Here is a 14,830-nt window from a genome sequence, read left to right on the forward strand (position 1 = left end):
CTCGCTCTGTCACCCAGGCTGGAGTGCAGTGGCCAGATCTCAGCTCAATGCAAGCTCCACCACCCGGGTTCACGCCATTCTCCTGCCTCAGCCTCCCGAGTAGCTGGGACTACAGGCGCCCGCCACCTCGCCCGGCTAGTTTTTTGTATTTTTTAGTAGAGACGGGGTTTCACTGTGTTAGCCAGGATGGTCTCGATCTCCTGACCTAGTGATCCTCCCGTCTTGGCCTCCCAAAGTGCTGGGATTACAGGCCAGTCTTAAATTTTTAAGGTAACTTCCTTTGAGGTAACTGCTTTTGAGGTATAACTTAACTATAATGAAATACATCCATCTTAAGTGATGCGTTTTGACAAATGTGTATACCTGTGTAACCACAATAATCAAGATATAGAACATTTCTACCAAGCCCCCGTCCAAAGTTCCCTGTACCCCTTGGCAGTCAAGCAATCAACCCACCCTGGCCCTAGGCAACCACTAATCTTATTACACTCTTGATTGGTTTTTCCTGTGCAATTTCAAATAACAGCAAATACATAGTATATACTCTTCCTATCTGACTTCTTTCACTTAGCATCATGTTTTAGAAATTCATCCATGTTACTGCATTTATCAGTATTTCATTGCTATTCATTGCTCAGTGCTAGTCCATTGTTTGAATGTATCATAATTTTATAACTAGTCACCAGAAGATGGGCATTTGGGTTGCTTCCATTTCTTGCTAGTACGAGTGAGACTGCTATAAACATTTGTTGTACAAGTCTTTTACTGAAAACATGCTTTTATTTCTCTTAGAATACTAACCTATATAATATCTTATAGAATTATGTTCAAACAGCAAACTATACGACAGTTTTAAAAAATATAATTTACTTCACATAAATGAAAGATTTGCTGTTTATTCATCTGGAGGCAATCTTCTCTAATTAAAAATAAACAAAGCTCGCTGTATAAATAACTGCCACTTCTACATATTGTATAAGTATACAATTCTCATGTAACATGCATTCAAAGTTCTTGCCTCAATTCCTCAATTTTGCACCTGCTACTTACTAGAGGTTTGGAGGTATAATTAAGGAGACCTAAGACATAATCTGTATGTTGTAAAATATAAAGGCACAAACAGAGCAGAAAATATGAGATCATTCTTAGAAAAGTCAATGTTTTAAATACACTCATTTAAAGAAATTATTCAAATTTGCCTTTAGCTTCACAGCTGTAAGTACTAAAAAGACAAATGTGTTTCTTGGAGTTACAACTGTAGGAGCACAGTATCAATCTGTGAAGCTGAGACAGACAATGAGTGAGGATTCAACAACTACCTCTAGTCTTTAACTTCTTGTGAAGCAGAATGATTGAAAACGACTAGCCTAACTTAACTCTATGGTTTTAATTCTCCAACGGTGTTAGGTTGGATCAAGTCATCAACCTAGTGTCACCCCATCATCTTAACAAAACACTTAGAGGATCTGACTTAGTTTCATGTAGGGCTCAGGTCTTACTTAGCCAAACACGTACCAGGCCTGATTTTATCTATCACGTAGAAAGGACAGACAAATTAGCAAAAGTACTCCAATAAAGCATGAGAGAGATAAAGAAAAAGAAAATCCATAGAAATGCAGAGGAAAAGAAGATTATTTCCAGATAGAGGTACCAAGAAGCTAGTTCAAACAGAGAGCAACATAAGGCCCTTGAATGAGTAGAACTAGGACATGCGATGATGTATGGTAATCTAGTATTACCAGTGACAAGCTTAAAATCTTGGACCAAAAAAAACTTTCAAAAGGTAGAGTGTCTAAATGCAATGTGGTATCCTGGATTAGATCTTAGAACAGAAAAAGCACATTAGTAGAAAAGCCAGTGAATCCAAATAAAGTATAGAGTCTAAAGTTGATCTTTACTTCATATTACATATAGAACAATAAAGTTTCTAGAAGGTAGTTTTATAAGAGGAATAGCTTCATTATCTTGAGATAGGGAAAGATTTCTTAAACAGGACATGATACTACTGGCCATAATAGATAAACTGAACTACATTAAAAAAACTTTTTGGCCGGGCGCGGTGGCTCACGCCTGTAATCCCAGCACTTTGGGAGGCCGAGACGGGCGGATCATGAGGTCAGGAGATCGAGACCCTCCTGGCTAACACTGTGAAATCCCGTCTCTACTAAAAAATACAAAAAACTAGCCGGGCGAGGTGGCGGGCTCCTGTAGTCCCAGCTACTCGGGAGGCTGAGGCAGGAGAATGGCGTAAACCCGGGAGGCGGAGCTTGCGGTGAGCTGAGATCCGGCCACTGCACTCCAGCCTGGGCGACAGAGCGAGACTCTATCTCAAAAAAAAAAAAAAAACTTTTTAATGACCAAAAATCACTATTAAGAGAGTAAAGAAGGGCTGGCACAGCAGCTCATGCCTGTAATCCAATCACTTTAGGAGGCCAAGGAGGCACCTGAGGTCAGGGGTTTCAGACCAGCCTGGGCAACATGGTGAAACCCCATCTCTATGAAAAATATAAAAATAGCCAGGTGTGATGGCAAGTGCCTGTAATTCCAGCTACTCGGGAGGCTGAGGCATGAGAACTGCTTGAACCTGGGAGTTGGAGGTTGCAGTGAGCTGAGATCACACCACTGCACTCCAGCTTGGGTGACAACTCTGTCTCAAAAAAAAAAAAAAAAAGAAGAAAGAAGAAAGGCACAAATTGGGAGAAGATATTTCCAAGTACGAAAAAGACAGAAAACTCAAATAGACAAAAAAAACCTGACAAGACACTCAGCAGGTAACTCACAAAAGAGGATATCCAAATGGTCAGTAAACATGAACTTGCCTTCATTAAGTCAGGGAAATGGAAATCTAAACTAAAATGTGGCAACACTACATATCTACCAAAATGGTTACAAATTAAGAAGTCTGACAATGCCAAGTGTTGGTACAAATGTGGGGCAATGGAAAGATCTATAACATACTGGAATGTAACTCGGAATCACTTTAGAAAACTATTTGTAAACAATATGCTGAAATTGAACATATGAATACCCTATGACCAAGCAATCCCACACCGTATGTGTAAATCCAATAGAAAAACATTGCTGTGGTTTGAATGTTTATGTCTCCTCAAAATTCATATGCTGAATCCAAACCTCCGAGGTGACGGTATTAAGAGGTAAGACCTTTGGGAGGCGATTAGGTCATGAGGGTGAAACGCTCATGAATGGAACCTTTATAAAAGAGGCCCAAGGGAGCTTGCTTGCTCCTTTCACCATGTGAGAAGTCAGCAGTCTGCAACCAGGAGGAGGGCCTTCACCAGAACCTGACCATGCTGGTACCTTTACCTTGGACTTCCCATCATCCAGAACCCTGAGAAATAAATTTCTGTTGTTTATCAGCTACCCAGTTTACGGTATTTTGTTATAGCAGCCTGAGCAAACTAAGATAAATATGTACCAGGGCACTAAAAGACACATACAGAAATGTTCACTACAGCATCACCTGTAATAGCCCCAAATTGAAAACAGCCCAAATATCCAACTAATATTTGGGTTAGTGGACTTAATAAATATTTGTGATATATTCATACAATTAACTACTACACAGCAAAGAAAATGACTGAAGAGCTACAACATGCAAAAATATGGATGGTTCTCATAAATACAATGTTGAATGAAAAGAAGCCAGCAACATATCATTTATTTTATATCAAATAAAAAATAGGTAAAACTAAACTGTAATATCAGAAGTTAGCATCACTGTTACCTTGTGGGAAACAGAAGGTATGATCGTGAGGGAAAATGATGTGGGTTTCTGGGGTGCTGACAAACACCTATTTTTTTCTTTTTACTGGGGTGCTGGTCACACATTTGTTCATTCGATAATTCTTGGAGGTATACATTTGCTTTGTATAGCTTTCTGTATGTATGTCACACTTCAATTAAAAACATAATAATCCACTATTTCCTAATTTTTCTCTAGCTCTAAGATTATAAACTTATATGTTATTTTGGACATTTAGTTTTCTTGGACTCCCCTTGTTCATAGCCGGGCATGGTGCTAAGTCCTTTTACCATTTCTTCCAGTCACCTCCTGTTTAGCATAAGTCCTCAACCACCCAAGTCTTCCTCACTACACCAGCTTTCCATGCTGGAATATTGAGGAACAATATTCCTCAATAGGACTTATGTCTTACTACATTCTCCACCAAAAGCCTTATGAGAGAGATTCTTTATTACATCCAGTCAAAAACCCCACCAAACAACAAGACCTTCTGGCAATTAACCAGATTACCAACATTGCCCAATATCATCTTTACATGGCCCTAAGTCTCTTTTCCTAGAGGCAACCAAATCTAACTTAAGAGCAATTCCCCATTCGACAATATTCATTCAAATTGTGCTGACTCAACCCTCACTTTCAGAGAAACCTTCCATAGAATCAGTACTCTTTACACGTTTTTTTCCTATAAACTATTATCTCTCTGCAGTTATATGTAATACAAGTTTATATTCATCTTTGTAACATTTGGTAGGCTTTAATTCACTATGTGATTTTTTTTTTCTAATTGCTACCTAGCAAAGAATCTTCCTAATGAGACTTCTATGCTCTGCCTGCCTAATTTAGAATTAGCAAACAGCTGTGAATCTATTATATGCCAAGCACTGAATCGGGTAACTACACATTATTTAATCTAAGCATTATGCCCTGTGAAGCACACAGTGTTATTCCCATTTTACAGAGGAGAAATATGAAGCTTGGAAGGTTATACGACTCAAAAAAAATAGAACTCAAATTTGAATTCAGGTCTTGTAATTCCTGGGCTCACTCAGCTAAAATCACACTTGTATAAAGCTTAAATATAAAAGTCTCTATATAATAAGCGTCTAACAAACACCTATAATAAGACATTCAAAATGCACTGTAATATTTTAAAGCTGGATTTTGAAAGGGAGACTAGGATGACAGGGAGGGGGTTAGATGTATACTAAAAGCCAGTTAATGTTAGGAATAGTTAAAGAAATGATCCTTTTTTTCTTTCCTTTTTTTTTTTTTCCTGGTTTTGCTCTGTCACCTAGGCTGGAGTACGGTGGTGCAAATGTGGCTCACTACAGCCTAGATTTCCTGGGCTCAGGCAATCCTCCCATCTCAGCTTCCCATGTAGTTGGGACCACAGGCACATACCACCACGCCTGGATAATTTTTTAAAAATTTTTATATAAAGACAGGGTTTATTTTGTTGCCCAAGCTGGTCTCAAACTCCTGGGCTCAAGCAATTCTCTCATTCTGGCTTCCCAAAGTGCTGGGATTAAAGGCATGAGCCACTGTGCCTGGCCAGAAAGGTAATAATTGTTGGTAACTTGCTATTAATGACTGACCTGGTTTTATGATAGAAGATACCTTGGGATAATAAAAAGAAAGTGGAAAAAAAAGTTACTCAAAGAAACTATCAGGGGAGTCATGAATGACTGTAAGTACAATGCAAGACTCAGTATGATATAGCAAACTAAGCATGCTCATTTATGTTGGTGACTGTATAAAAATTTGTATAACTTTTTAGGAATGCAACCTGGCAGTATGTATCAAAACTCTTTAAAAGGCTCATATCTTTTGACATAATAATTCTACCTTTGGGTATCTATTGAAGGAAACAACCCCTTAATAAAGTTTTTACTTTATGTATACAGATGTCCACAGAATTTTTTAAATTAAAAAATAGAAATAAACTAATTTAAAAATAGTTAAATAAACCTATTTTTAGGACTTTTTCCACATTTCTCCTAAGTCTATCTAACAAATGTCTCTACTTTTAAGCCACACTTCTTTGCCATTGTTTTTAGATATGGCTGATTCGGTACTTCAACTATAGATTAGGCCGGGCGCGGTGGCTCACGCCTGTAATCCCAGCACTTTGGGAGGCCAAGGCGGGTGGATCACAAGGTCAGGAGATCGAGACCATCCTGGCTAACACAGTGAAACCCCGTCTCTACTAAAAATACACAAAATTAGCTGGGCATGGTGGCAGGCACCTGTAGTCCCAGCTACTTGGGAGGCTGGGGCAGGAGAAGGGCATGAACCCAGGAGGCGGAGCTTGCAGTGAGCCCAGATCGCGCCACTGCACTCCAGCCTCGGTGACAGAGTGAGACTCCGTCTCAAAACAAACAAACAAACAAACAAACAAAAAAACACTATAGATTATACATATTTGATTACAGTACTGCTATCAGAGTACTTTAACATGTTTCATGGCCTAGATCATGAGATTCTTAAGAGCAGAAACTAAGAGTCACATCAGTATCCTTAGCACATAGCAGTTAGTAAATACACTTTACAGAAATGAAGTGATAAATTACATAGGATCTACACTTGGATGGGAGTGTGGTCCACAGAGGATGAATGTGAATTTTCTGAAGATCTATCCAATAAGCAGAAGCTGCAACTATCAGAAGGTATAAGGAACCCACTACTAGCCCAAGGAGTAGATTTCCTATTAGAGGATGTAGCAGTAGCTATATTACCCTGATAATGTTTTCATGGAGGGGTATTAACAACATGATAGAGATCATGGTGACATTACATAGTGTACTGGTAAGAACATGGGCTCTGAAGTGATACATACCTAGGTCTGACCCAGGTCTGCCTTAATTTGCTCATCCATAAAATAAAGGTGATTATGATAAAATCTCCTTTACAAACTTATTGTGAGGATTAAATAAGATAACACATATAAAAGCTTGGCATAGTGCTTGGCTCATAGTAAGTATTTAATACAGTTAACTACTATTATTACCTTTCAAACTTCTGGTTTCTACCCATTCCAGTTGATTCAAAATGGGAAAGAAAAACCAAAAAAATCTAGGCAGCATCTTTAGGAAATGTGAAGTTGAGGAGTAAAAACTTCACATTCTGGAGGCATAGTTATTATATTCGTCACTTTTATTACTGGCAGATTTGGATGCTGGAGAAAAACAGAATAAAGAATCCAGTCAATATTTTTAAATGGAATTTGGATTTCAAGTAAAAGAAAGGCTTCCTATAAAGAAGTGAAAAGACCGAGAACTAAAGACGGAATGAGTATCATGAGATGGGGGAAGAAAATGCCTTCCTAGAAAATTACTAATCCAATTTACCACTGTGCTGAAGGTACTATACCTTATGCCAGTACAGCGTGGTGGTAATAGTAACAGTAATAGTCATAATAATACAGTACTGACAGTAGCTACTACTTACACAATACTTACAATGTGCCAGATACTGTTCTAAATGCATTAGATGTACTCATTCACTTAACCTATTAACTCTAAGAAGAAAGCATTTAGGCTTAAGGGTCAAACAGGTCTGGCATTAAATCTTGGTCTTGCCATTAACAGCCAAAAGCCTCGAGTAAGTTACTTCACTCTGAGCTTTAGTTTCCTAATGTCTAACTGGAGGTGAGAATACCGAACCCACAGGGATAGTATGAGGATTAACCAGAATATATATATATATACGAACTACTTATCATAGTGCCCGATAGCCAGCAGATATCCTGGTAGCGATATCTTTATTATTACTGTTAATATATTGTTAAATCTTAGGACCAAAGATATCATTTGGTAGGCCTACAATGTAGTTTAGAAGGAAATCTTTTTTCTTCCTTCTTGAGTTCCTCTTCTGCCTTTCAAAAAATAGTAAGCATTCTACATTATTAAGCTTTTCTCAGAATGAACTATATATAAAATAAAAAATAGGTTATTATAGAGACAAAAAGACCTTTGGAGAAGGTGAGATGATACATTACACTGACTAGTTTCACAGTAATTCTAATGTGCTCCCAACTATATTTGGTGTATGGTAGATTTAGTTACTGATTACAAATAATTGATTAGTTACTGATTAGTGGCAAATATTGAACAAATTTAATTCTCTTTATAGATGGTGCAGTTTAAAAAAAATAAACCCATAATATCAAACTATGTTGTTGAGAATATAAATTGGGGAAACATCTTTGGAGGGCAATTTGGCAATATCTATCAAAATTGAAATATGCTTATATTCCCTTTAGCCCCAAAATTTGAGTCTAATATTTTATCCTACACGGGGATTATGAATAAATTATGGTATTGTCATACAATAGAATAAAATACAGCTATTTCTATACATACTTATTTGGAACATTTTCCAAGATATGTAGACATGTGAGGAAAAGAACATACAGACAGTGTGTAATATACTATAATACTATTTGCATAAAGGGGGAGAGATGAACATAAATACTATATGTATACAAGCATATGTTTGTCTCTAAAAGGATACATAAGAAATGAGTAATTATGTTTATCTCTGGAAAGGGCAACTAGAAACAGGAAAAGGAGGGGCAGAGGATGGAGAAAGGTTTACTTTTCACACATATCCTTTACATTCTTTGAATGTTTTAACTATGTAATATATAATGTATTCAAAAACTTAAAATCCATTAAAAAGACCCTTTGACTAGCTTTAAACATTTAGTTTTTCTTCATCCCCAAGGAATAGTAGTGTTAAAAATACTACACTTACTTAAAGTAAATAGTGCTGAAAAGAATAAAAATGGCATATGGCTAGGGGAATCTTCCAAAGAAACTACTCTACTCAGCCATCTCCTGTTCTTTTCTCTGCCTTTTAAGGTCACAGTAATATGATAGAAAATCTGGGACTTACACCATCTGTCCAGACAGTTCTATCACTGCTCATTTCTCTTGTTAAATAATCAGAACACTTCACACTTCCCAAACACTGCTACTATAAAGAGCTGTTAAAGCAGAATGAAAGAAGCTTTTTCTCTCCAGAAATGTAGTAGTTGGAAATGAACAGTTCTTTTGAGGTTTGCAGGTTTCGAATCATGTCAGTGAGAGAAAAAATTCAAGCCTTAGAAATAAATTTAGGAATAATAGTATTCTAATACTGGCTCTAGAAATTACTTTTCTTAGAAAAAAGGTGACACTCTCATAGAAGTTCTCTAAGAATAGACATAACAGTTTAATATTGAGATGATTATACAGGTCTCTAATCTGTAAATTTCTCATGAGACGGAAGAGAAATAGTTTTCTTTACTGCTACTGCTGCTGCTACTACTACTACTACTACTACTACTACTACTACTACTACTACTACTGCTACTACTACTACTACTACTATTACACCTATAGTTGTATTAGTAACAGCAGGTAATAATTACTTAGCACCCAGGACAGCCTGACACTCCTCAAAGCTCTTTTTGTGTATTCTTTTAATCCTTAAAACCACTCTATATGGCAATTTCTACTATAATTTCCATTTTACAGCTGAGGAAACTTAGGCAGAGAGGTTAAATAACTTGCTCAAAGTAATACAGCTGGTAAAATAAAGAGCTGAGATTCAACAGCAATCACACTGGCTTCAGAATATCTACCTCTGAAGGTTGTTACGAGGATTAGATGGGTTAATAGATGTAAAATGTTCAGAATAGTGCCTGATACACAGTAGAATTACTCAATGTAATAGATAAAATGATTACTGTTCAGAAAAGCTGAAGGCCACAAATTAGGGTGGAGCTAAGTTTTCCCAGGTCAGCCTGACTCAAAGACCCATGCTCTTCAGGTTCCCATTCTCATTCTCTCTCTCAGAACTGAGAATAGACCAGCTGTATCATCAACTTGGACTGACAAACCCAGGGACACTTCCTCCTCACAAACTGTCCTTCTAGGTATTTTCACTTCACAGGCATAACTGGACTCTATGGGTAAGAAAAGTGTTAGCTAGTAATGGAGTCCTGAAAAAGGTTTTTGGTTTTCTTTTCATTTTCAGTTACTTCTTTATTTCTACCTCCTGAAATTATTTCTATAGTGCCTTTATAAGTACTTATTTGATTCATACTTGAATTTTTTTCCTGTTTTGGCTTGAGTGCCTCCGTTCCACATGTGATCAGTTTCTTCATAGAAGAAAAAAATGTCAAGTTTTACATCATCTTTTCCCTGGAAGGATAGTTCCAAGCTGTCTTCTACCTATGGGGAAGATGGAAACCTTCACACACTGAAACAAAGGAAATACATTTTCAAAAACCTTTTTTTAAAAAGAAAAATAAAGAAAGAGATTCTTAAGTTTTACATACATAGATTATTCACTCTAAGATGCACATTTTTTCAAGATAAAGCACCTCTGAAACTGGGGTGCATCAGTAACATATCATTTAATTTCTTAACTGCATCTAAAATAATGTTCTTATAATTGATGATAACTCAGAGTAAATGATTTATGGTAATTATCACTGCAGAAAAAAATAGAAACATCCTATTCCAGAGCAGATTTCTGATTAAAAAAGGAAAAGTACCAAAGAAATATTATTTCCTTTAATAACCAAATAAAACTATCAGGAAATAAGTCTCTCATAACAATCAATCAATAAGTACTTAAATGGTATTCCTCGTAGCCACATACATAAATAGTTTAGATCATTATACTACACACATGGAAAAAAGAAAAAAATAAAAGTCAAGGTAAAAAACGTAAATAATTCTGAGAACATTTCCCTAAAGAAAACTTATCATACAAATAATTACGTTCCCACTGGACTTGGTACATATATCTGCCACAGCACTCATCACTGAATAATTATGTATGTAGTCTTTCCCCCTCTCAATTAGACAGTGAGCTTCTCAAGGGTAAGAACTATCATTTATTCATCTTTGTGTCCCAGGTGCAGAAGACAGTGCCATACTTATAGTGAACGTTTGGTAAATGTTTGCTGAATAACTAGAGCTCTATTACTTGACTTTGACCTCAGTAAGATATTTTATTTATATTTTTTAGTGAAATAAAATAATTATTTATGATGGAAAAAATAATTTTCTAGTGACTAAACATATTTTTACTTGCTTGTAGGATAACACCTCCAAGGGGACAAGCAAATTAAGAACAAGATGATTGCAAGAGATCATGGGCTTAGGGCATAGGAATCAAATTGTCTAGAGGGAGATTTCATGTAGGCCACAATGACCTATCCCTGGTTGACGTCTGAGCAAACTGCTGTAGCCTAGGACATATAAGATAAACAAGAAATTGAAGTACTTATTTGAAATGATTCTATATTTCTATCCCTTAGCAATCAATGGGATATTTTATGTTGATAATGACATCCATAAATTAAATGACTCATGAGAAATAATGTAACTCCAGGTACGGTGGGTGGAGTATTTACTTATTTATTATATATATATAATTTACTTATTATATTAATTGTATATTATATATTATATTGATTTTATATTACATTGTTGCCTAATATAATAGCAATACATTCACCTATAAGAGTTCAAAATCCTTCTTTTCTCATTATTATTAGTTGCTGCAAAAGTAATGGCAAAAACCACAATTACTTTTGCACCAACCCAATAGAAAGTCAGATTTTCTTGCTTTTACCTAGATACTGCAGAAATTACAAGTGGTAACAGACTTCTGCTGAACTCATCCTAGTCAATACTGAGTGATAAAATTATGTATGTAGCATTCTTACCCATATCTGAGTTGCTTAACATAAACTTTACAATTGAGATACGTTATTTATGAAATGAAGCCGACTTTTGTTACTGACCTTCCCAAATTTGTGTTTGAGCGGAAGTCCTGCATCCTGAAATGCTAAAATAATATCAGATTTGTAATCTTGTATAAAAATTCCTAGGTCAACATCTTTGCTATAAGGAATAATGTTGCATTGTCGATACCATCCTAAAAAGAAGATTAAATTTTTTTTAACAAAATTTAGGTTTGGAAAAAATTAGTTATTATAACAAATTATATTTGTAACAAGGATTTTTTTTTTTTTTTTTTAAGAGACAGAGCCTTACTATATTGCCCAGGCTGTACACAAACTCCTGGCTCACATGACCCTCCTGCTTTGGCCTCTCGAGTGGCTGGGGCTACAGAATGGATTTTATTTCCCAGGATTAGACTTAAGGTGCTTTACCAAAATTATTTTTAAAAATTAAATCTCAAACTAAATGACTTTGTTTGAGCAGTCACCTGAACCTTCTAGCTATCTATGTATCTACTTTTACTGTCTGAGCACTTTCAGCTTTCTCAAAAACTTTCATGATATATTTTTGTTTCTGAATAAACCATTAGCTTTAATAATACTAACTTGCTGATGAGAATGTTTAATCATTAATCTCTAGTGATAGAGGGGGCTGTTAAGATATGCAAAATATATTTCTTTTGCTTAACCAATATATTTTTCTTAACGAATAATTTGTAGAACTTAACAGCTCTCAACAGTGACCACCTGATTGGCCATATGGAAAAAAAAAAAGCAGTAGCAGCTTCAATATTCAACACACTGCCAAATGATATTTCTAAGTGTTTACCATGTATGTGCTCTCAATTCGTTGCTATAGCACTGTTCTGAAGAAATAAAACATATACCTTAATATTATTAAGGACTCCTGGGTCTCCCCTATGATCTTTCTAATCCATTTCATTCCAATTCTTTCAAAAGTAAATAAATGATTACGATTATCCTTATAGGCATTGCTATTGGTTAATATTGTTTGGAATTCTAAAATAATTCTATTAAAGAATTATAAACAATTAAAAATGAAGTTTTCTTAAATATCATCTAATACAACTCCCTCATAAGTGCCCTTAAGTCAAGAAAACCATGAGACTGAAAACTCAAAACAAATCATGTCAAATGACTATGAAGTGTCTTTGATGACACACATTATAAAACAATCTTGTTTCTAAAAACTTAAACCTTAAAGCAAATAACACATAGATGTGTGAGATGTATCTTTTTTTTTTTTTTTTGGCTTATTCTAGTGGTAAGCTACTTGGCAGGAAGAACCATGTAAATTTTCAACAAAGGCTAATAGATAGGATAACCATATATTCCAGTTTATGTCTGTTGTACCAACATAATTATTAATGGTGCTTCCTTTCACTCTAAGACTCTTGAATTGAACAATAAATTGGATGGCAACCCTACCCCTATAAAGGCAGGAGTTGAATTAACTTCTGTACAGATACGTTTATTATAAAGAAAAAGAAAATACAGCTATAATTAACTATCATGATAATCAAGAGACAACAAATAAAAACAAAACAAAATTTAAGATTCTAAATAATTCTAAATTCCAAAGAAGTTTGATTTAATGGACAGTGGACAGAGATCCAGAAATCATTCACAGATTCTAATAGCAACTTGCTTAAGAAAAGTCTGTATGTCCATGTCAGATGAACAGTGATGTCTAGTTAGTGATACTACCAACAACCTAGGAAAGGTTGATGGAAGACCTTACAACACTCCCTTCAATGTTCCTCTCATTAGAAACATTTGGTGCAATGCAAGCTGTTTGTATGGTATAGAAGTAAAGAAATAGAGGGTTTTTAATAATTATTAAAAAAGGCAATAAACAATCTTTGGGATAGAAATAATAAAATGCTAATTTAAGGATCATCCGAGAATCAAATATAGTAGTCCCCCCATATCCGTGGTTTCGCTTTTAGCAGTTTCAGTTACCTGTGGTCAACCACAGTCTGAAGACATTAAATGGTAAATTCCAGAAATAATTCAGAAGTGTTAAATCAAATCTTTCAGGGCTCAGATCTAGCCTCTGCGAAACATTCCGTGATTTGCCCAGGAAGTTTTCAATAGTAGACTAACACCACATCATAATGCCTACATCCTTCATCTCCCTTCATCTCATCATGTAGGCATTTTATCATCTCACACTATCATAAGAACAGTGAGCACAGTAAAATAAGATATTCTGAGAGACAGAGAGATCAGACTCACACAACTTTTATTATGGTATTGTTAAAACTGTTCCATTTTATTATTATTTATTGTTGTTCATCTCTTACTGTGCCTAATTTATAAATTAAATGTCATCATAGGTATATATGTATAGGGAAAAAGCATATATAGGGCTCAGTACTATCGAAGACTTCAGGCATCCACTGGTGGTCTTGGAATGTATTGTCCATGGATAAGGGGGGACTATTGTATAGTCTACATGTTCTGATATAAATTTTATACATATTATTTATAAATTTTAGTAAACACAAACATGGCCTTTCTAACAATCTTTTTTATAATTCTCAAATTAATTTCTTTAAGGAAATCAATAGATCCTTGCTGCATGCACTCATGTTTATTCTGTCTATACATATGACCCTTCAAATATCACTGATATTTTGTCATCTCAAGTAGAAATCCCTAAAGCGAGAGGACAAAAATGACAAAAAGACAAATGGAAAGTCGTAAGAATTTTACCTAGACAAGTCCCACTGCTCAGCCAGAATGGTACTCCCAATTTGTTTAATGTTTTCGCTGCTAGTTGCAGTAATTCCTTTGCACTCTTCCGAAAGGCCACGGCTTCCACAGTGTTATCATCAAGGTACTGCTACAGATATAATAAATCGTCAGCTATTACAGCCATTTCTAAATTGCTAGGAATCTTTCTGTGGCATCTGAATTAAATTTGAAAATTAACCCCAGGCTGGGTACAGTGGCTCATGCCTGTAATCTCAGAACTTTGAGAGGCCAAGGCAGGTGGATCACTTGGGGTCAGGAGTTCAAGACCAGCCTGGCCCACATGGCAAAACCCATCTCTACTAAAAACACAAAAACTAGCTGAGAGTGGTGGACTGTGCCTGTAGTTCCAGCTACTCAAGAGGCTGAGGCAAGAGAATCACTTGAACCTGGGAGATGGAGGTTGCAGTAAGCCAAGATCACACCACTATACTCCAGCCTGGGCGACAGAACGAGAAAGAAAGAAAGAAAGAGAGAGAGAGAGAGAGAGAGGGAGAGAGAAAGAAAGAAAGAAAGAAAGAAAGAAAGAAAGAAAGAAAGAAAGA

At 35.8% G+C, this 14,830-nt stretch overlaps 1 protein-coding gene across 11 annotated transcripts in view; it reads right to left on the reverse strand.

The window, feature by feature from the left end:
• FKTN (fukutin) overlaps positions 1–14,830 on the reverse strand; it is a 75,830-nt gene that overhangs the window by 15,633 nt on the left and 45,367 nt on the right. For 8 of the 11 annotated variants that reach the window (XM_023202339.1, XM_023202323.1, XM_023202332.1 and 5 more), the window contains 3 exons: positions 14,247–14,376; positions 11,568–11,701; positions 9,854–9,981 (listed from right to left, as the gene is read on the reverse strand). In XM_023202339.1, the coding sequence (XP_023058107.1) occupies positions 9,854–9,981; positions 11,568–11,701; positions 14,247–14,376 (392 nt within the window). Of the gene's footprint in view, positions 1–6,770; positions 6,939–9,853; positions 10,010–11,567; positions 11,702–14,246; positions 14,377–14,830 lie in introns of all 11 variants that reach the window. The other 3 variants (XR_002729651.1, XR_002729653.1, XM_023202369.1) reach the window with 3 other exon arrangements.

The sequence above is a fragment of the Piliocolobus tephrosceles genome, chromosome 14 (genome assembly GCF_002776525.5).
Source record: "Piliocolobus tephrosceles isolate RC106 chromosome 14, ASM277652v3, whole genome shotgun sequence".
Taxonomy (NCBI): Eukaryota; Metazoa; Chordata; class Mammalia; order Primates; family Cercopithecidae; genus Piliocolobus; species Piliocolobus tephrosceles.